Source organism: Phoenix dactylifera, chromosome 1 (genome assembly GCF_051530095.1).
Source record: "Phoenix dactylifera cultivar Ajwa chromosome 1, Ajwa_hap1_PhDact_Kaust_v1.1, whole genome shotgun sequence".
Classification (NCBI taxonomy): Eukaryota; Viridiplantae; Streptophyta; class Magnoliopsida; order Arecales; family Arecaceae; genus Phoenix; species Phoenix dactylifera.
The window spans coordinates 66,442,859-66,465,736 of NC_143190.1; the positions used below are offsets into that span (position 1 = coordinate 66,442,859).

At 39.4% G+C, this 22,878-nt stretch overlaps 1 protein-coding gene across 2 annotated transcripts; it reads right to left on the minus strand.

Annotated features, from left to right (window-relative positions):
- Positions 1–1,088: 1,088 nt before the first annotated feature.
- Positions 1,089–5,841, minus strand: LOC103711160 (protein HOTHEAD-like). 2 transcript variants are annotated; one of them, XM_008797193.5, is made up of 6 exons: positions 5,547–5,841; positions 4,486–4,837; positions 2,674–2,984; positions 2,180–2,565; positions 1,510–2,081; positions 1,089–1,416 (listed from the first exon to the last, which is right to left on the minus strand). In XM_008797193.5, exons 1-6 carry the CDS (start codon positions 5,614–5,616, stop codon positions 1,359–1,361), a joined length of 1,749 nt encoding a protein of 582 aa, XP_008795415.3. In that variant the 5' UTR covers positions 5,617–5,841; the 3' UTR covers positions 1,089–1,358. The 2 variants fall into 2 exon arrangements, with proteins under 2 accessions (XP_008795415.3, XP_008795416.3); XM_008797194.5 differs by having other exon boundaries at positions 1,510–2,078; positions 5,547–5,732.
- Between the last annotated feature and the right edge of the window lie 17,037 nt (positions 5,842–22,878).

Below are 22,878 nucleotides of genomic sequence, written 5' to 3' on the forward strand. Positions count from 1 at the left end.
AAAAAATGAGAATTAGGTTCCATATTACAACCACAAAGAGGACAACCTGTACTCACAACCCATCCATTTTGGCAAGGACCTCGCCTGTATGAAGTTTGTGCTTCAAAGCAAGCCAAAGAAATACCTTTACCTTCTCTGGCACTGCTGCCTTCCAGATGACTTTATAATAAGGGCAAACAAGTCCACCGCTATTTAGAAATCTATAGTAAGAGTCAATTGTGAAATTGTCCTTATAATGAATTTCAAATCGTCATGAAAATTAATGCACTCATTTATTCTTCCTACTTATTCCTTTAATCGAAGCCCAACAGAGAACTTCTCCCATGAACTTGACTATCCCTTCTATAATGGAGAGGATAATTATCCAAAAGTTATCCCATCTGCAAAATAGGGTTCGTTGGGTTTGAATGGTCATGATCCGTTTGTTTCTCTATTTAAATTGGAATTGAGTTATTTGATGCTTCGTTGGGCAATTCATAACTATTGCATGGTCAAGTTTCAAGTGGTTAAGTCGATTTTTGTTGAAGGGTTATGTTTTTATATTTTGGAAGAGCCAAGTAGACTCACCTTTGGAAGCTACTCCAAGTTTTTGTTTAGCGAGCGCATGATACAATTCGGAGGCACACCAAGCACCCAAGGCAACAACTTCTAACCCTTAGGGTGAACCCTAGACCAAGGCATGGACGAACCATGGCAACCCATATAAGATGAGATACATGCAGGAATTGCATCGGTACCCTCATGGTCACAAGATCCCCGTCAATCTTTTTTTCATATTATTATCCAAAAAAAGAAAAAATCATTTTCAAATTAGACAAGATCAGCAACCATATCCCACCATTGACATATAGATTATTCCGAAGTTCCTCATCATGATCCTAAGTATGTTGCTTCCAACTCCAGCAAACTAGCCAAAGCAGCCTTGCTTTCGCAGAAGACTTCACAACAAATACCTATTTTTTCTTTGGTACATCGGCTGCTCACACCGATCTCACATGAGCACAATCAATTACATCACTATCAAAACAACAAACACTCCGTAAGGTGAGAGTAGTTAAAATATCCACCATACTGAGCCCAAAAACACCTTTAAGCATGAACTTTTGATCGTCAAGAGAATTTCAACTTCTTAAGAGTTTGTACATGATGCAGCAATCTAGATCCTAATAAAACAGGATATCATTGACTGTTCACAGTACAACCAATTGTTTTCCAGAGAAACCTAGAAAGGCCAAGACAGATGAATTTACCATTTCTTTTCTCCCCCTCTCTCTCTTTTTTTATTTTTCACTTGATTGCCTCGAGATGAAACCTGGCAAGAATTAGTACTATGTCATGCATTTTTTTTTTTCCATCAGTCACAGCTGCACTCCTGCTCTCCCTAACCTTTCCCTCAGCATCTTCACTCCCATGTATCTGGACATCAGAAATAATGGAATCAATCAGTAGGGGAACAACTATGGAGAGAATTAAGTGTACTTGTTCATCATTTGTGATGCTAATATATACCTTCCCAGCATCATGACAGTTGCCTGAGGGTTAGTCCCAGGCGAGTTCACAAATGTCGAGCCGTCGATCACTCGCAGGCCGGCGATGCCAAGAACTCGGTAGTCACGGTCGACTACCTTCCCCACATGGCATCCGCCATGGTAGTGCCAGATTGTGATCACTGTATCCCTGCAGAACTGCTCGAGCGATGCAGTATCATTGGTGTGTTTGGGAATCAAGTTCACATTTGCCTTCACGCTTATATTCAGCAACCTTTCCATGGAGTAGAAGTGGTCGTCGGAAAGGTTAGCAAATTGCCTCGTCTGCACAATTTTCCCGATCATCCTGATCCCGTAGACGCAGCGTTGGAGGTCGTACGGGTGGCTGAAGTAGTTGAAGGTGACGGATGGGTTGTTGTCGGCGTTCGTGTCGGCGAGGTTGAGTTCGCCGGTGGAGAGCGGGCCGTCAATTTTCTCGAGTATGAAGCCCCCTTGGAAGGCCTCCCGGGGCAGGCTCCCTTTGCTCCTAGAATACTCCCTGGCCGCCTCCAGGCTTCGTTTCTTCGGAGGGATGGTGGAGAGTTGCCCAATCTGCTGCGGTTTTAAGGTTAAACTGCTGGTTAGTTTGCAGGAAAGTTGGAAGGAAAAGGATAGCAAGAGATGGATGAAGCAATTTGTGGATGACGTCGGACCTCAGCAGACATGATTCCATGGTGGCAGCGAATGCTGTCTGATGACTGGCCGAAGCCGCTGCTGGCCTCAATGAACGAACCAATCTTCGTGATCCCTACGGTCTGTATCAGGGACTGCTCCACAGGCTTCTTGGTGGGTATGAAGATTGAGTTCATGGGGTTGTCCGACATGCCTTTTCCGACATGCCGATTGTCAAACACCGCTGAAATGTTTAGCTTCATGAGATCTTCCTTGGGTCCAATTCCACTAAGAAGCAGCAGTTGAGGGCTGCCAAGTGCACCAGACGACAATAGAATTTCACTGCGCTCCTCGCCATTAAGGACTGCTTGGTGCTGCATGCCATTCTCATCCTTGAAGAGGACTCCAACTGCCTTGGGCTGCTGCCCTGTTCGTTAATTTCATGTTAAGAGGATATCCTACGTTTAACTCAAAATAACTGCTGCTTCAGAGAAGATATATAGTTGGGAGACGGCCCTTAGGCCTCTCTCTATACCTTGCGTATCGAAGATAATCTTCTGAGCAGTGGCATGAAGCAAGACTTTGAGATTCCGTCGGTTTCCGGCGGCGAGCAGATCGGCAGCGGTGCGTCGGAAGCCATTCTTGTTGAAGATGGTGCCGCCAACCTTGGTCCCATACAAATGGTCGAAGGTGTATCCATTGAATGGTGACACACCAGCTTCTAGCAGCCCGTTCCTCAGTGCGGTTTGCCATGGTGCGATCTTCGGCCAGTGGACGATCCTCTTTTCGATCCATGGATATGACTCGTTCACCAGCTCACCATCCCAACCTGCTGCCCTCACATAGCTGTATAGCCGTATAAAAGCTCACCTACTTAGTTTCTTTCTCTAGCTTTCTGAACAAGTGGAGGTTACTAACCTCTCGGAGCATTGAAAGCTAAGGGAAGTAAAGCAACAGAACCAGCTGGATTCATTGAGACGTAAAAAGATTCAACTTTCAAAGAAGTAGCGCAAAGGCATGATGCTAGGTCGAGAAGTGAAAAAAGAGAACTCGAGGTTGGTGGGAAGGGGAGAGAACAATTTGGATCTTGCCGTTCTGGTTCTGCAGCTCAGAAAGGGATTTGTGAGGCCAGCGTCAGCTAGTTTAAGTTGTTGCCGAAAGTGCTGTGGACTCCGTAAAAATAGAATCGAGTGCATGGGCGTAGAAGTACCAGAAGTTTAAAGCTAGGTTGGAAGGAAGAAGCCAGGACATCAAGCCCAACCACCAACACTACAACAGTAATGGTATCAGTTTCATTACTTTCATTAGGGGACTGGAAAAAGATGACAGAAAGAGATAACGTGGTCGTTCTCTAAACGGAACGGGCTGGCCATTTTCCCCATTTAGTGGGATCCTAATAGTCATCAGATGACAAATTTAATAAAAATCAATAACTAGAGAAACAATATCATGCATTCAACATCGATGTGCATCTCTTTTTCACTATAAATAAAAAGCTAAACATCACTTTCCACTACTACATATACTGCTATATCTTATTGAAGGAAAAACATTCTACGATGTTGTGAATATCTATTCCACATCAATTGATTTGTAGAGGTTATTCTTTTTTTGAAACTAGGCTTTAATTATTATCCGTTTCTTATCAAAACCATGAAAGGCCGACAAAGGAGCTCGAGTTGTTCCAAACCAAAACTATGAGGTTTTCAATGACACGGATTAAAGAAGCTTATCTGAACCTTCGAGGCTTATCGTTTTTGAATTCTTTTTTTTACAATGAGATGGTTTTTTTTGCTTCAACTCAGATTTTAACCTAAAACATCTTACCTGAAGAGAGAGATGCCAACTAATTAAACTACCAACTTGGTTGAATGAAACTTTGTTTGTAATTAGAGATGGCAACAAATCAGGTATCTAAACCCATACTGGGTATAGATCGGTCAAATAAAGCTGCAGTTTTTTTTTAACATACAAATTTTATTTTATTTTGTCTTAGGAAGAAGATTCATGAAAAGTTATATATATATCCAGATCCGATTCAAGATGGATTTTACTCTTACCATATCCGCTCTAGATTCATTGTAGGTTGGGGCGGGCTGAATAAATCGCGCCCCAAGGTGGTGATGGTCATATTGGAGTCGTTATGTTTGCTTTGTTTTCATTCTCTTTACGAATTATGAAGGGAAGCCATCTTTCACTTCAAAAAAAGCTGAGTTACCATCTATTGGCATATTATTCTTGCATTCAAACATGGTGAAGAGATTAAGGAGCAAAGTGTCTGCAAGTAAAAGTAAGCTGCTAACAGAGAAGACATGAAGAAAAGATTAGAGATGAGTTAAATGCATACCTCGGGCTGGCTCTGGTGTAGAAACCGGCATTAATGCAAGTCCCCCCACCTAAGACTCTAGCTCTGGCATTGATGACCCCGTCGGTGGAAATGAACGGTTGAGAAGGGGAACTCCGAGAGGTGTCAGCCAGAGAGATGTGGAAGTTCTCCATCAAGGAGATGTTGCGATTCCCATAGGGGGAGCCACCTCTCTCTAGCAGCAGAACTTTGTATCTCAGGGAAAGGGTGGCAGCTAAGGGGCACCCTGCTGTGCCCCCACCCACTATTATGTAGTCATAACGTTGTGGTGGTGTTGAAAAGAAGCTGCTTGCTCTCTCGAGATGTGGCCGCCTCGGCTTGTGGAACCTCCTACCTGAAGATTACAAGGAGTTGGTGACAAATATGATGACAAAAAGAAACTTCTTGGCAGAGGTGAAGGGCAGATGTATATGTGATTTTAGTTGGGAACAGAAGCAGGTGATGTGTTGAACTTGAAATGCGGAAGAACATTTGTGCTCATATTTTAGAACATCTCTCAACTTTTCCTATCTAACAAAATGCCAATCAGGAAAACAACAACAACAGCTAATTCATCTCTCTCTCAAAAGAGAAAAAAATTCATCACATACATAAGAAGGAAAAAAAAAAACAGCACTCTCCTTGTTTGAATGCAAACTTGCATTTGGTTTTTTTCTTAAATAAGATCCAAGAACATTTCTATATATACCTTGCAAACCGAAGCCTTATCTTGCATAAGAATGAAACAAAACAAAAATGTGAGCCAGTAAGGAAAAACTCCTAAACTTCTGAAATTGAAATTTGAAGGCTGAGAGTTTGCAAGGTGGTTGGATTTTAAGAATTCATTTTGGATGCCAGATGGGAAGTAGTTCTCTTCTCAGAGAATTGGAACTATACCACACATTCTTGCTCAAGAAAAACCACCTAATCATCTAACCAGTGGAGGTAAATTCCTGCAGCTATAACTTTGAGTTGCAGTAATTTTCTAGTAAACTTTGAGACATAACAAACGCATTAGAAGTTAAAAAAAGGGGAAGTTTAAATATTCGAAAGAAAAGTCAGACCTTGGGTTGATCCAAGTATGGTGAGGAAAAGCAAGATTTTAAGAAAAAGCTCTTCCTTCTTGCAAGCCATGACATAAAAGAAAAGCACAAGGCTGGATCTTCCTGCTCCTACCTACTCCTTACTCCTCCCTTATTTCTCTCATTATCTCTCCCTCTCCATTGGATATAAGTAAGCAGAGGCAGCGCAGGTTTTGATCAATACGGCTTGGTGCATTTAAGAGGGGCGCGTACCCCATAGGCCTACCCAGGATGAATGCCAAACCCGGTTTTTGTGAGCCACGCACGGGGTAGGTGGTCCATCAATGGGTTTGTTGCTGCCCATCTTATAGCCAGCGGTTTGCAAAAGTACACAAAACATTTTGCAACTCCAGCTAACTTAAAAAAAATCATTTAATGAAGATACCACAACTACACTTCTTCTTCCTCAAAATGATCTGATTGGAAAAAGAAAAAAAAAATTCTTAATCCGTTCAATTTAAATCTCTCTCTCAAAAAAAAGAAAAAAATTAAGAAATAGGCTTAATTCTCCTTTTCTTTTATTAATGATTAAAAAAATGAGATGCATAAATTCTATTTATAAATTATAATGGTAAGGTTTGTCCTTGTATAATTTGGGTCGGATTTTTTCTCCTAATTTTAATAAGACTCTCTTTTCTAAAATAGATATCACTAGTAGAAATATTTTAGGAGGTAGATTTCGACTTTTACTTCAACTCTGTCTTCAATCGTTTTATTTGATTTTTCTTGGATGAAGAGTTACACCCAATCAAAATCTTATCTGAAAAAAAAACTTTTAGTTTGACCGTCCCATTTCAGATTTTAAATGATAAAATTTAGACTTGATTACTTTGAGCCTCGTCCTTTAGAGAATATAGCATCATATCATAGAACTCAAAAAGCCGTCTGTTTTTCTTCATAAAAAAATCATCTCCATCAGATATAATATAATTAAATTATGGCTTCGAAAAATTTGGCCTGCAATTTGGCTTCCCAATATAGTTTATCACACTTTTGGACCTTATCTAATCCTATTTGTGGCCAAAATAGTCTATATCAAGTATAGAGATCCCCTTACGGCAGAAACGTACCTGCATTTCTAAGCCGTTTGGAGCTGACTGAGGCAAAGACAAAAATATTACTCTCTTAACTTGTTGGAATGTTGTCTATATGATGTACCTATCTTTTAGCAAGGTGCCATCTTCTCTGAATCCAAATATGTTTTCATTCTCTAAGTTACCCTTATTTATTACCTTTAATCCGAGGAAAGATCCTGTTTGGCATTTTCTGTCCACCATCAGCTGGAAGAAGCATACTGCATGTTAAAACAAGTTAAAAAGTCTAAATAAATCCACCTTGCGATCTTTGTATTCTTCTAAACTTGGTGATTGTTTAGTTCCTTTCATGGATAGCAAGTTAATATTGCAGACAAAATGTTAGCTAATATTGCTTACTGTTGGCCTTATTACTAAGTAATTACATAACTAATAATTTTTGGAATAAAATATCTTTTCAATGTTTTGTCCCATCAAATCATTCACACCTCTCCGGCCTAATCATCAGTTTCCTTCATTAATTACTCTTGTTCTTGTCACCGGATTAGTAGATGTGGTTTATACAAGAAAAGCATGTGCAACGGTTTTGAGATGGTAGATAACATCAAACGTATATATTGTGAGTAAATCATATGATAAACCATAGGATGTTTAAAACCACGGGAATTTTATTACCTTAGGGCTCTGTTTGGGAGAGCGGTTGACAGTAAAGCTTTTGGAAGTAAAGCTGTTGGAAGTAGAGCTTTCTAAAGTAAGACTTTTACAAACAACTGTTTGCTGTTTGATAACTACATTTTCAAAGTGCTATGGTACTTTAACGTGTGTTTGGTAAACACACTGAGAAAGTATTTTATATGACAAAATTATCATAAAGGACATTGCATAGTATTATACAATAGAGCATAATAAAATATAAAATATATTAATACATAAATATATGATATAGTATAATATTATTGTAATGTAATATAATATTATTATAATATAGTAATATAATATTATATATTATAGCATAATAATTTAATATAATATTAAATTATTTAACATAATATATTAATGTATTATGATATAATGTAATATAATATTATATTTATAGTATAATACATTAATAACGGTACAAAATATTATAATTATTAGCGAACATTAATTTTTCATAATATAACATAATATTAAATTATTTAATATAACATATTAATGTATTATGACATAATGTAATATAATATTATATTTATAGTATAATACAATAATTGGAAACAAGAATACCATTTCTTGCACGGAAGGGAGTCTGATCCATGGCTAGGGTTCTTTGTTAGAGCTCTAGCAGATTTTTTTAGATTTATAAAAGAACAAAGTATGTAATTGTTATATTTTATTACAAGTATTTTGGTAAAAAAAATAGCTTTCCGACAAAGCTCAAAATAATTTTTTCGGAAAGGTCCAAAATGGAGCTTCTCCCGAAAAACTGTTTTTAGCTTTCTGAAAAAGTTGAAACAGTTTTCCAAAATTTTAAGCACCATTTTTCATCTATCTAAAAACTTCCCCAATGGGGCCTAATAGATTCTTTTCGTAGCCATGAATGCGGCAGTCGATGCAGTTTTCCGACACAGTAATTGCGTTAGCATTTATTTTGCTGCAAGGAAAAACACTAGTCTGGCAGCTTCCAACTCAGACCTGAAGAGAGGTGCAGGAGGCCTGCAGTTCGTCCACCTTTTTTTTTATTTCACAAACAAGTTCACAGCTTTCCGATACGCTGCTTTGCTTCCCCCCTCCATGGACGCAAGCACCACCAAACTACGTACCCATGGCCATATGTTGCTGAAAAAGGCCTCTGTACCTGGCACTCAGAACCAGAAGATTTCAGCAAACTTGGCAATCCCTCATTGCGACTTCAGAGCATCCTTGGTAGCATTGTTAGAGCTTCGGGTACTGTGCACAGGAGTCTTGTGATGGCTTTGGGTAATTGGATGGTATAGGAGGAATAATTGCACAACACCCCCCCCCCCCGGAAGGGAACAGGCTTAGCTTTTTTTTTTTTTTTTTGTTGATAAAAACGACGTTTCATATTACTCTTAAATGAGTACAGCTAGCTACATTAGTAGAAAAAAATAAAACAGAGCATCAGGGACATCAGTATCTCTAGTCCAAATAATCTCTCCAGAATGCCGAGCAACAAAGGAGGCAACGCAATCGGCCGCTCTGTTTGCCTCCCGATACATATGTTCTGCATGAAAGGAATCTATTTCCCTAATCAATTTGCGCGTCTCCCGAATCAGTGGGTGGCTATCCCCAAATCTATCCACTCATCGTATCCAGTCAACCACCGTAGAGGAGTCGCCCTCCAGGTAAACCGCATCTGCACCAGGTACCCTCCTCGCATAGGAGACGCCCTCCCAGGCTGCCCGCAACTCCGCCTCAATAGCGGTCAAACCAGGGGTGCATCAGCCTCCTGCCACAATCAGCCTACCCTGGTGATCTCTGATCACAAAGCCTGCTCCTCCCTAAACTCCATCCACCGACTTGCCGCCATCGAAATTAACTTTGAGATGACCAAGGAGTGGAGACACCAAGAAAAATAGGGCAAATCTGGGCGCTGTGACAGTGAAACGGATACCCCAGATGTCCCTAGCTATCTCATAGGATCTCGATGCGGTTGCTGTGGTGATCTCCGCAGCATGCCGAAACAGGCTTAGTTCCTTGCCTTGTGGAAACTTAGCTACTTCAGAAACCTCCTTCTACACATCATGAATTTTAAAATTCGTGACCATTGGAAACTAAAAATTTGCACTTTGCACCAAGCTTAAACTATACTCAATTTGATCAAGATGTTTGTTGGAAAATAGTTGGTCCAAGATGATCGGTGCATTTCAAATGAACATGCTTTTTTATATGTGTATACATATCTTGATGTATGAGCGAGGACCAGCATTATATGAGATCATCGAATGGTTCCATGAGTGTCTCAAGGTCCCAACCTGCTTCCCACTTGAATGAGGGATAAGGGACGTAACAGCGAGAGTAAACAATCCCGTGATGGATGGTACCAGTAGGTGAAAATCTTTTTAACTTCTCTCTTTTCGTCGACTGTAATGCCTTACGAGGGGTGGGTTCTTAATGTAGGGCACATGGTGCAGGAGAGCAAGGGACTCGAAGTTAATGAGGCAATGGAGTAGGTGGGCATGTGGAAGGTAGACTTGCACCATCATCAACCGGAAGAATCCAGAGAATGGAATTGAGGAGGAGTGATCTTTCTTACCTTAAATTCTCTCCATTCAAATTTCATTTTTGAATTTAAATTATTGTTATGATCTTCTCATTATTTTTTTCGTATTTTCTCTCTATTCAAATTTTGAATTTAAATTGCTGCTGTAATTCTCTCCTAATTTTTTTTCTATAATTACTCTTGTATATCCTATATATATATATATTTAATACAAACTGAAAGAAATCCTAACAAATCAAGTGGGATTTTAGCCATCACATTGTGTTTCTTTCATGGTATCATGAGAGCCCATTTTGCATCACTGTCTTCCTTCTGCAAACCCAGCTCTTCTTCTCATATTACAACTTTCAATTCCAACAATGTCAGCAACTATCTCCTTTGGAAGTCTCTCTTTGAACCAATTTTGTGGGGACACAAACTTATGCCCTTCATTGATGGTGCATTTTCACCTCCTTCTCCGATGCATCCAACCTATACTTCATGCTATGAACATGATCAAATAGATGATGCTCTCTTGCATTAGCGCTACATTATCTGAATCAGCACTTTCTTATATACACTACAACAAAAATCCTAATTGCCGATGCTAGATAGAAGCATCGATAACTTTTTTTTCTATGATAAAGAATGCCAACGCTTTTAAAAAGCATCAGAAAAAATAGGTTCCGTTGACGTTTTGTGTAGCATCGCCGTAAGCCACCCATTACCGATGCTTATAAGCGTCGGTGTAAGCCAAAAATCCGACGATGTTTATTAGCATCATCAAACTCCATTCCTCCCCAAACAAAACCCAACCCCCTCCATCAGCCCCAAATCTCTAACCCACGCCGACCGACCCCCGCCTTGGCCCTTTCCCCGATCTCGGCCCTTCTCCTCCGCCGACCGACCCCAAATCGCTCTCTTCCGCCGCATCTCCTTGAATTCTCCTCCTCCTCCTCTCCGTTGGCCTCCTCTCCGTGACCAACTTCCTCCTCCTATTCTCCTCCTCCTCCCCCTAAACTTCTTACTCTGCACTCACACGACGTTTGAATTTTGAAGCCAGCAAGGACAAGGACAAGGCTAGGTTCGGGATCTTCTTCTCTTGCTTCAATCTTTAAATTCTGAATTTTTTGAATTTTCTTTTGTTTTTATAATCAAATTGTTTAGAAATTTTGTTCTAGTTTCTTTTGTTTTATGATTTTATAATCGGATCTTTAAATTTATTTTTATCAGTAATTTTTATCTGATTATGCAATCAAATGTTGTTTGTTTTCTCGCATATGCAATCGGAACTCTGCCCTTTATAAAGCACTGATATGATTTGTTAAGATCAAGCGCTACCATTACACCAAAATCCGCAGATGTTAGTGAAGGCGCAACTTTATTTCCTTAAACTAGCGCAGGGGCCCATTGCACTACGAGTCGACTCCGACAAAGTCTCGCCCGACTCTGAACTCCGACAGGGCCTCGCCAGTGGGTTCAGGGATTCCCTAGTGGTATAACCCACCCTACTCCTTCAGCACATCCACGTTGGCAGGCGGCAGGACTGACTCGGCCCTTCATGCCTCCGCCAACGTTGACTCGGCCCCTCAGGCCTCCGCCAACAATCCCCTCCCCCCCAACGTGATGCTTGGGTTTCGAACTCGAGACCTATGGCTTTGATACTAATTATTAGGATCAAGTGCTACCATTACACCAAAACCCGCAGATGTTAGTGAAGGCGCAACCTTATTTCCTTAAACTAGCGCGGGGCCCATAGCGCCACGAGTCAACTCCGATCAAGTCTCGCCCGACTCCGGACTCCGGACTCCGACAGGGCCTCGCCAGTGGGTTCAGGGACCCCCTAGTGGTATAACCCACCCCACTCCTCCAGCACATGTACGTTGGCAGGCGGCAGGACTGACTCGGCCCTTCAGGCTTCCACCAATGTTGACTCGGCCCCTCAGGCCTCCGCCAACATGATTATTGTTCTAGTAATACGAAATATGAGTTTTATCAATGAAATCGTGAGTATTGTTAACTGGCATTGTTTGTTGAGAAAGATCCATGCATTTCTCTCTTTCCAACAAGCCCAAATCATGGCCAAAAACAGCATATATAGGAATAATAAGCTGGAAAGCTTTAGGGAAGTTTCTGAATCTCCAATCCATATAGGATAATTAATCCTTTTCCAAAGAGTAGAGAAAAAAGGGGAAGTAGAAAATAAATGATCTACTGATTCCTAAGCATGCTGGAGGCCAACAGTCTTCTGAATCTTCTTTTCAAGAATGTTTCTGGTTTTAAATTTCTTCTTCCAACATAATCGGAGAAAACATTTGAATTTTAGAAGTACATTTAGGCTCCAGACGGACAAAGCAAATTGGCATGCATCTCAGGAATTTTTTTTTTTTTTTTTTTTTTTTTGGTCAAACAGGAGATCAAAGATCACCCAGGATTTATTAAAAAATGAAGATCTCACGAATTTCACTTACGGAAAGATGCAAGTCTAGAACGAAAACATATTTCTGAGAGGTCTAAATAATCTTATTTTTGAAGTAAAATCATTAGTACTACCATGTGCTCACATTATCAGAACTCCTTTCTTCATGAACACCCCTAATCATAAATGTAGAGGGCCTCATACGGTCCACTGTGACAGGTCTATACCATGCACATGTCCAATTTAAGAAGCTTAAGCTGATAGGATAAGATAGATTTATTTATATATTTTATATTTTCTTACACTCTCCCTCACATGTTGGCCAGATTTTTTTTTAATGGGTGAGCCCAATATGTGAAATTTTTAATAATGGGGTTAAAGAATACGGAGACAGGGTTCAAACTCAGGACCTCTACTCTGATATCTTATTAAATTACCAATTTTTCTAAAAACTTAAGCTTATAGGATAAGATAGATTTATTTATATAGTTTATATTTTCTTACATGAAGGAAATATGGCGTGTTGGATTTATTTTTTCCCCATGTTAATCTAGTTTTCGTTAGGCTTTGAATGTTGTTTGGGTTGGAATTGCTTTTAGCTTGTCGACAGTTTGTTACTTTTTCATGTTATGCACATTTATGTTGTTATTTTTCTCTTTATTTAAACATTAGAGCCAGCATTTTCACTGTTGTTCAATTGGTCATGCTGGATTACCATTTTTGCATTTTTGATTGAAGTACCTGAAATCGTAGAGTGTGTTCTGGCAGCCATTTTGTTTGTCAATGGTCAAGGCCATTTTCTCCCTTCTTTGAACAGATGCTAACTAATAAGTTTAATGTAATCTTCAAGTACATTTCGCTTATACATCATGTCTCCTTCTCATGAATATATGTCTTCGTATAATATGAACAGTTGTGGAACAAAATAAAAAAAAATGAACGTTGTCTCCTGCATGATGGCTTGAGGATCAATATACAAAATAGCCAATTTCTTGCATGTAAAATATTCCAAGTACTATTGGTTTCTTTTGGGTCAATCTCACGCATTGTGAGATGCAGGTGCCATTCGATAAGGAATAAGAAAAATAATTCGGACTTGCGTAAGGAACTTAGTAGTTTAAGATGACCACCAACCTTGGATTTAAAAAATGAAACGCTGTTCTTCAGACAAGCATAACTTCAAAAACACCTTCTTGGACCATATGTAGTTGACACTTTAATATTTAGATAGTAATAATATATTCTAATGTTTAAGCCCTAAGATACCCTGTGTAATCCCTTTTATGCCATCCATCTTCATATCCTAACTTTGTTTATCTTTTTTAGATAAGTTGCAGTTCAAGCAGTATTGTAATAGAATGGACAAAAGTTGGATAAATAAGCTGAGATCCTGTGCCGAATATTTGAATGTAGTTCAGAATTTTATTAAATTTGCTTTTGAAAAATCTAATATAAATGGGAAGATTTTATGTCCATGTTGAATATGTGTAAATTCTTCTTCTCGTGCTCCAAAAACTGTTGAAGAACATTTGGCATGGAATAGTTTTATAAGAGGTTATACTAAATAGGTATTTCATGAGAGTTCATATTGTCATCTCCATATAACCAACCCTTATATATAGAAGACCCCATTAGGTAACAAAATGCTCCGAGGAAAACAATTCAGAGATGTGGAGTTCCACCAGTCTCAGGTGGGATTTTCTTCTACTCAGTCCCTGCAGTCCCAATAGCCCCAGCAGCACGAGTCCGAGTCTCAGAGCCTTCTGCTGATTATCCAGACGAGGAGATTATGGATGACTTGCAGATCTAGGGTAATTTGATTTAAAGTTCATATATTAAGTTCTGTTACAATCTAATTATTTTAATTAATTTGTCTCTAATGCTTTAATGGATATTTTATCATATTTTTATCAAATGGACAGGGGAGAGTGAGGACAACACGGGAATCCTCTCGAGCAAGGGATGTGTGGCAGCTTCGTGAGGATGAGAAGATCGTCATCCGATGCAATGAACTAGGGCATCCCATCAAGAAAGCTAGAAGCATTTTATCAAGTTTTCTAGAATCAGTTACGCGTAGGAGTCAGTTGTGTCCGCTCAACTATTCGAAGTGGAATGATATGCTTCCTTCATATAAAGTTGAGCTTCTTAATGCTGCACAAGTAAAGAATTGAATTTAATATTGCTAATTTGATACCTACTGTATGTTAATTTGCTTAACATTCTTTACTTTGGTGTAGAAAAAGTTTGTGCTCCCTTCAGAGAGCCATAATTGGGTGCTAAAGTTCCTCAACCGCAAATGAAAAGAATACAAGTCGAAGTTGAAGGCCGACTGGAAGCATGATGGTATGATAGAGGAGGAGGTTGCTCGTGTTTGTCCTCCTGATATATACCCTCATCAGTGGAGGGAGCTTGTTTACTACTGATTTTCCGAGAGAGGATAGGTTGTTTATATTCTCTCAATACCTTATATAATATTTAATATATTTAATATATTACATTATTTACTTTTTTTTATAGACATATTCCGATATTGGTCGAGCTGCACGAGCATCTCAAACAGTTCCTCATACTTCAGACTCGAAGAGTTATGCGAGGCGTAGAGCTGAATTCGTAAGTTTCTTTGAAACTCTTTCAAACTCTTGTATCATATAGTATGTATCATGATATATAGCTTGTCACTATACTTTTTGTTGTAGATAGAAGAGCATGGGAAGGAACCTGATGAGGTGAAGTTCTATAAGATGACTCACACGCACCAAGATGGCAACTTTGTCCGAAAGAAGTTGAGAGATATAGTTGTATGTATTCATTAATGATTTGTGGAATGATTTTTTATTAGTTTCAATTTTTCAAAAATTAATGTGACTTTTTTGAGAGATATAGGACAGGGCTACATCTCTTATTTTAGAGCGTATCGGAGAATTATCTTCAATCGGCAACACCAGTCGTATCAAAGCTCAGGTGTTTATTGAATTGATGGGCTCGGAGCATTATGGTCGAGTGAGGGGTTATGGCGTTGGAGTTACCCCCACTCAATTGTCTGCAGCTAATAGATATACTTAAGATGCCAAACAGAGTAGTAGCACTGCATAAATTAATATTCTGAAGGCAGAGATACAAGAAAAAAGCAGAGCCATCAGATAGAGATACAATCTTTGATGGCTCAGCTTGATCAAATTATATCTTTGTTGCATCAGTTTGTCCCTTCTCAGGTAAATAACTACATCTACTTAAATATTTTACATAAGTATCATGTTTTTTTTAATGAGCTTAATGATTTTCATATTCTTAATTTCTAAAGTTTTTTTTTATAGGTTCCTGATACTTCATCTGTGTGTAGAGATGATGATGCCATCGACCCTTGATAGCTTTTATTTAGGAGTTTTATATGTATATTTTTTATATTTTTTGAAGTACATTACAAACGTAAATTGACAATATGAATGTAACTTGATAATATGAATATTTTAAAAAATATGTTTGATTGTGACATGTGTATATCGCTTTTGTTATGTATGTGTTTGGATTTGTATACAAAGTTTTTTAAAAAATTTTAAATTTTTTTACAAAAAAATTACCCTAACAATGCTTTAAAGCATTGTTAAAATCACGATTACGGTCCAATTAGCAACATTTTAAAGCGTCGCTACATTGTAATTAACGACGCTTTAAGCTGTTGCTAAATCGCCACAATTAGTGAGGCTTTAAGGCATCGCTACGTTGTCGCTAATTGGCGACGCAATAAAGCATCGCTAATTGCCGACGCTAATGTTCGTCGCTAATTTTCGATGCTTAAAGGCATCACTAATTTCTGATGCTTAAAAATGTCGCTAATTTTCGATGCTTAAAAGCGTTGCTAATTTTCGATGCTTTTTAAAAACGTCGAAAATTATTTTTTCACTCTTACATAGCGACGCTTTGCCGATGCTTTAGAAAGCGTAGGAAAGCCTTTTACCGATACTTATAAGCGTCAGTAAAGACCTTAAAAAGCATTGTTAATGCCCCTTTTTCTTGTAGTAATAGTTGGCGTCACCTCAGCTAAGCAAGCTTGGGATGCTTTCTCTTGTCGCTTTGCCTCCTTTGGTCCTTCTCATATCATGACTATGAAACAACAGCTTCATCACATTAAAAAGGGATCATTCTCTATGCAAGATTATCTCCAGCAATTCAAAGTTCTTTCCGATAAGTTAGCTGCATGTGGATCACCAGTAAGTGGTGATGATTTGCTCATGATCTACATCCTAGATGAACTTCCTCCTTCTTATCGCACATTCTCTTCTTCAATTCGAGTTTGTGCTCGCATCTATCCTCTTTCTCTTGAAGAATTCCAAACCTTATTAATTTGTGAGGAAATTAATCTTGTAGAAGAGGTCTCCATGCTACTGTATTTATTTCTTCAAGACCTACCAAAACATTCAATCTAGGTCATGGTTCTACTCACCATGGGAATAATCGGCATCATAACATTGGCCAATGTCCTAATCATTCTTCAAGTGATGGCATCCTCCCCTCTCCTAATGAGCCTTCTCATTTCTTTTGCTCACATAGTTGTTCTTCACAATCTACTCTCCCAACCTATCAAATCTGCAATAAGGTTGGGCATATTGTCATCAATTGCTATCATCATATAAACTATGCATATCAAGATCGCCATCCTTCAAAGAAACTTGCAGCTATGGTGATCACTCGCTCGTTCACTAACGATAATACTTGGTATTCTGACACTAGTGCTACTCACCATATCACTGCCGACCTCGACAAGTTATATGTCTCATCAAAATATAGTAGTTCTGACAGTGTCCAAGTTGGCAACGGACAAGTTTTGTCTATCTCTCATATTGGTTCATCTTCTATCACTAGCTATAAAACTAAATTTTACTTATCTAATGTTCTTCATTGTCTAAAAGCCTCAACAAATCTCTTACTGTAAACCATTTTTCTCAGGACAATGACTGTTATTTCTTATTTGATGAATTTGGCTTTGTTGTCAAGAACAAGGATACAGGAGTGATATTGTACTGCAGGATGACTGAGAATGGACTTTATCCTTTCCATTTCCTAGCAAAAGATGCACATGATCACTCACCAACAGCCTATATGAGTCGTCACATCTCCACAGATCTCTGCCATCGTCATCTCGGCTATCCATCTCATGATATTCATCCTATGTTTTATCCTCTCTTTCAATTTCAAATAAACTTGCCGTTACAAATCAGTTTTTTCTGATATTTTTGTCTCATTTAAATCACAAGCTGAAAACTTGTTTAATACTAAAATTAAAAATTTTCATTTCGGTGGGGGTGGTGAATTCAAAAGCAATACTCTTAAATATTTTTTGTCTTTACATGGCATAATGCACCAATTTTTTTGCCCCCATACTCCAGAACAAAATTGTGTTATCAAAAGAAAACATCGTCACATTGTTAAAACCGGACTTATACTTGCTCATGCATCTCTTCCTCCAAAAGTTTGGTTAGAAGGATTTTCTACTACAATATATTTAATAAATTGAATGCCTATTGTTTCTCATCACAAAATTTCACCATATGAAAAACTTTTTCAAACATATCCAGACTATTCCCATTTACGAGCTTTCAGTTGCTTATATTTTTCTTGTCTTCGACCATACAAGTCCAATAAACTAAAATATCGATCCACTAAGTGTTGTTTCTTAGAATATAGCATTGTTCACAAACGGTATAGAAAAATATATATATCACGTTTTGTCACCTTTGATGAACATATCTTTCTCTATTTCAACCATATCACCATCTCAATCAGCCTCTCATCACAAAATTTCACCATATGAAAAACTTTTTCAAACATATCCAGACTATTCCCATTTACGAGCTTTCAGTTGCTTATATTTTTCTTGTCTTCGACCATACAAGTCCAATAAACTAAAATATCGATCCACTAAGTGTTGTTTCTTAGAATATAGCATTGTTCATAAAGGGTATAGAAAAATATATATATCACGTTTTGTCACCTTTGATGAACATATCTTTCTCTATTTCAACCATATCACCATCTCAATCAGCTTCCTACTCCTACCGACACTATTTGGACTACTCATAACTATACATTCTCAAATTATTTTACAGGTACAGTATGTCAATCTTAGGATTCTTTCATGGCAACAACATTCAATTCAACCACTACACCACATGACAACACAAGCATCCCAATTGAACCCTTTCTACCACCTCAACATAAGATCACCTCTCACCTTCCCTCCTCCGAATCTCCACCACTACCACTACCACCAGCCCCCATCACCAAACTTTTCTCCCATACCAACCAACCACCCAACCCACTACAACGCACCCATCCCATGACCACTTAATCTTAATCGGGTATATCCAAGTGCAAAATACTATACTATACTCGCCACCCTCTCCTAACTGCTCTTACTATATTCTATTCTATTCTATTCTATTGAACCAACATGTTATATACAAGCCTCAAAAAGTCCAAAGTAGAGACGTGATATGGATCTCAAATTTACATCTCTTTAGAATCAACAAACTTGGACTCTTCTTCCTTTTCGGCTTAACATGAACGTTGTTGGTTGCAAGTAGGTGATTCAAATTAAACGCAACCCAAATAGATCCATCAACAAATACAAAGCTCACTTAGTTGCCAAGGGCTTTCACCAACAACCTGGAGTTGATTTTTTTGAGACATTTAGTCCCATTGTTAAGCATGCTACAATTAGAATTATTCTCACAATAGCTTTGACTCATAATTGGCCACTCCATCGACTGGGCATAGAATGTGCCTTTTTACATGGTAACCTTCAAGATATGGTATTTATGTCTCAACCTCCTAGTTATATTGATCCATCAAAATCCACTCATGTTTGTCATATATGCAAATCAATTTATGGACTCCGACAAGCTTCTCATGCTTGGTATGAAAATTTTGGCTCAAATTTGTGGAGTTGGAATTTGTTATTTCGCAATCAAATCCTTCAATATTTATATATCATCATGGTAGCATCGTTCAATTGTCCTGCCAAACGGAAGAAAGAATTCTTACCTCGCTCATCCCCAACTCAAGGTACAGCTACGCCTGCAGTGACTTCTTCCCCGGATGTTGTCTCCGTTTACATTATGTTGCCCAGATAGATAACCCAAGAGGGAGGGTGAATTGAGTTTTAAAATAATTATTGCAATTAAAAGGTTCGTGAATAACTAATTGATACTTTTTGCAAGTGGATTAATTAGATGCTATGTGCAGTGAATGAAATGAAAATAAGAGACTACAAGGCAATCACAAACACAAGAAAATTTATAGTGGTTCGGAGCTAACCCTTGCTCCTACGTCCACTCCCCAAGCCTCACTTGAAAATTCACTATAACCCCTCGGATTACAGCCGGTTGTTTTACAAGCTCACAACATAACTTTTTGTTTTACGAGATCACAACGAACTCGGTCGGTTTTCCCAGGCTCACCGACTAGAACCACTCGATTGTTTTTCCGGGATCACAATCAAACCCTTACACCGTTGGTTTCAACCTAGGCTCACCAACAAACCTTTACACCCTTGATTCAATCCCCTGATTGAATCAAGTAAGGAACAAATGGTTTGAACAAAGACAAACAGAAAAATAAAGCTTCTAAACAAGCAGATATTCAGCGATATAAATAACAGAGAAGTTAAGAGCCCTCAAACAAATTTATGAAGATGTAGAGGAGGGCTTCTCGAACTCGGGGTCTCCTCTTGAATGTCTTGAAGACTTGAAGACTGAAGGAGACTTCTTTAATGCTGGGAAGAGTTGGTTGGATGGAGTTAATGCCCCTTCTTTTCCGTGTATGCTCGTTGAAATCAAATGGTAGCTAGAGATTTCTTGTTATCTTTGAAAGGAATATCACTTCTCTACCTTGCTACAGTTCTCTATGGCTATTTAAGCCATTCCCCACGGAAACTAGCCGTTAGACACAATCTTCTAGCCGTTCTGCACATTCTGCACATCCTGACAATGTTTCCGTTGGGATCGGAGTCGACTCGCGCGATCTGGAGTCGACTCGGCTGCAGCAGGAGTCGACTCATGCTTTTCTGGAGTCGACTCGGCAACTGTTCCGGATTTGAATTAAAGTGCTCTTCTCGACTGGGAGTCGACTCGACTTAACCCGGAGTCGACTCCCCAAAGTCTGGAGCTGACCTGGCACTTTTGGAGTCAACTCATTCCAAGGAATCCATAGATGTATTCTTCAACTTTGCTCACTCGAGTCGACTCGAAAATTCTGGGAGTCGACTCGGCGCTCAGAGTCCGAAGTCCCGATCTTCTGTCTTTTGACTCGTGCCGTCCTGGAGTCGACTCGAACTGTTTCGGAGTCGACTCGGCTCTCAGTATCCGAAAAACAGTCTTCTGTCTTTTTGGGGTAGCGCTGCCTTGGAGTCGACTCGAACTGTCTTGGAGTCGACTCGCCTCTCAGAGACGAAAATACTGTCTTCTGTCTTTTTGGGGTCGTGCTGTCTTGGAGTCGACTCGGACTTTGCGGGAGTCGACTCGGCTCTCAGTGCCGAAAGTTGCTCTCTGACTTTTGCCTTGTATCACACTGGGAGTCGACTCTCGCTTCCTTTGGAGTCGACCTGCCAACCATCGGAGTCGACTCGAGTTCCTCAGGAGTCGACTCGGCTCTCAGGATCCAAAATAACTTCTCTGTCTTTCTGTCTGTAACTCCCTGGAGTCGACTCGTACTACCCTGGAGTCGACTCGGCAGTATCGGAGTCGACTCGCGCTCTTCAGGAGTCGACTCCTTGACAGGTTTTGAGTTGGATCTTTCTGTTCGTCTGTCTGTTCTCAGTCGGAGTCGACTCGTAATGTACAGGAGTCGACTCGAGCCTGTGCCAGTGCTTCTGATACGCTTGGAGTCGACTCGTAATCTCCCGGAGTCAACTCGAGTCTCAGACTTTGGTTCAAATTGACTTCTTAACTTATCCAAAATGTCTTGAACCAAATCTAGAGACACTTAACCATAAATTTACAAGAATTTCACTGAAACACTAGATTGAATTCATTAGTAAACATAAGATATACTCAAATGCTTTGAGCTCATCAAAATCAAATAGGGTTATAATCAATCACTCCACAATCTCCCCCTTTTTGATGATGACAAAACATTGAGTATATGTAAAGTGAATTGCTCAACAAACAAGGAGATTTATAGTAAAATTTTAAAATGAATTCAAGTGTCTAGTTATTTTAATTTATCCAAAACTGAAAGGTGTGAAACAGTAAATTTTGAAGTTAAAGCTCCCCCTTTCATTTGGAATTATATAAGCCTTCATGTCATGCAATCAATTGTTTGGCTTATATATATTTAATGAGTTTGCTTTCTTAAAAATTCAGATTCTCCCCCTCAACACATGCATTCAACTTTGTTTTGATTTTCTGAAATTTCTTTTAGTGTATTGAAGCTTTTGAACTTAAATTTTCGGTTTTTAGAGGAAAAATCTGCCAATTTGTTCTTGAGTATGATTCAACTAATCTCCGAATATCCCTTGAATAGATTCTGGAGATTACTCCGTTAGGAGCCCCAACAGAGAGATAATGAGCCTCGAGGTATCGAATCCACTAAGAACAAATTATTGTGTGTTTTAAAAGTTTGCTTTTTATTGATTTTCATTGATTCCCTTTACATGTCTATTCAATATATTTTCTCCCCCTTTTTGTCATCATAGCAAAAAGGAAGAAAGCACATCACACAAGCAATTAGAGATTAAATTTGCACAGTATTGAAGAAAATTGTCTACTCATTGTATTGATTGTATATGTAGGTACACTTGTAGATACAAAGAGTAAAGCAGTAAGTACATGTCAAAATGAAAAAGCAAGCTAGGGCTTCTTTGAGGAGGATGTGGCTCCCTTGCTCAGTCTTGATTGTTCCATAAGTAGACTGACCCCATCTGTGACGTTCCCTAGCTGCGTGATGATCACCAAGGTGGCCCTACTGTGGATCGAGGAAAGCTCAGTCAGACTCTCCTGAAGGGTATCCAACTTGGAGATCAACACATTCGCCAGACGCTCAGTCCCCTGACTCTGGCTGCCCAAGTCGTGTCGGATGTCATCTCGCATCTTTCTTGTGTTGCTTGTGACATCACTCATATTTGAGAACTGGGCTTGTATAAGGCTTCTGACGTTGTAAATCTCTTCCCTCAGATGAGCCGTCATCTCGGTCACGGCTGACAATGAGGGAACCAATGTAGAAGAGGGGGCAGTGGCTGGACCTCGGAGCTCCCTCAGTAGGTCGTCCCGAAGATCCCGCACGATCTCCTGCCGCAGCTCCCGGAGCTGCTCAGGAGAGATCCGGACCTCTAGTGGCTGAGTAGGAGGTGCTGAAGAGGAGGGTCCAGCTGAAGTGGATGGTGCTGAGGTGGAGGGATAGGTGGGAAAGTCAGAATCATGATCAGGGCTGGGGGAGTGTGGAAGAGGATGATTTCCTGACCCAGACTCCCTCAACCTTATCAAATCCCATCCTGTGAAGGGTTCCCTCACCCATGCGATCTGTGTATCGCAGTGCGCGAGAGGGTTCCCCCTCAGGAATGGGGACCTCGGACTCCCTAAAAATCAGGGTATACAACATCCCATATGGAAGGGTGAGCCTAGGTTTGTCTAGTGGCTCACATAGGTATTTGTAGATCAGCTTAGGGAA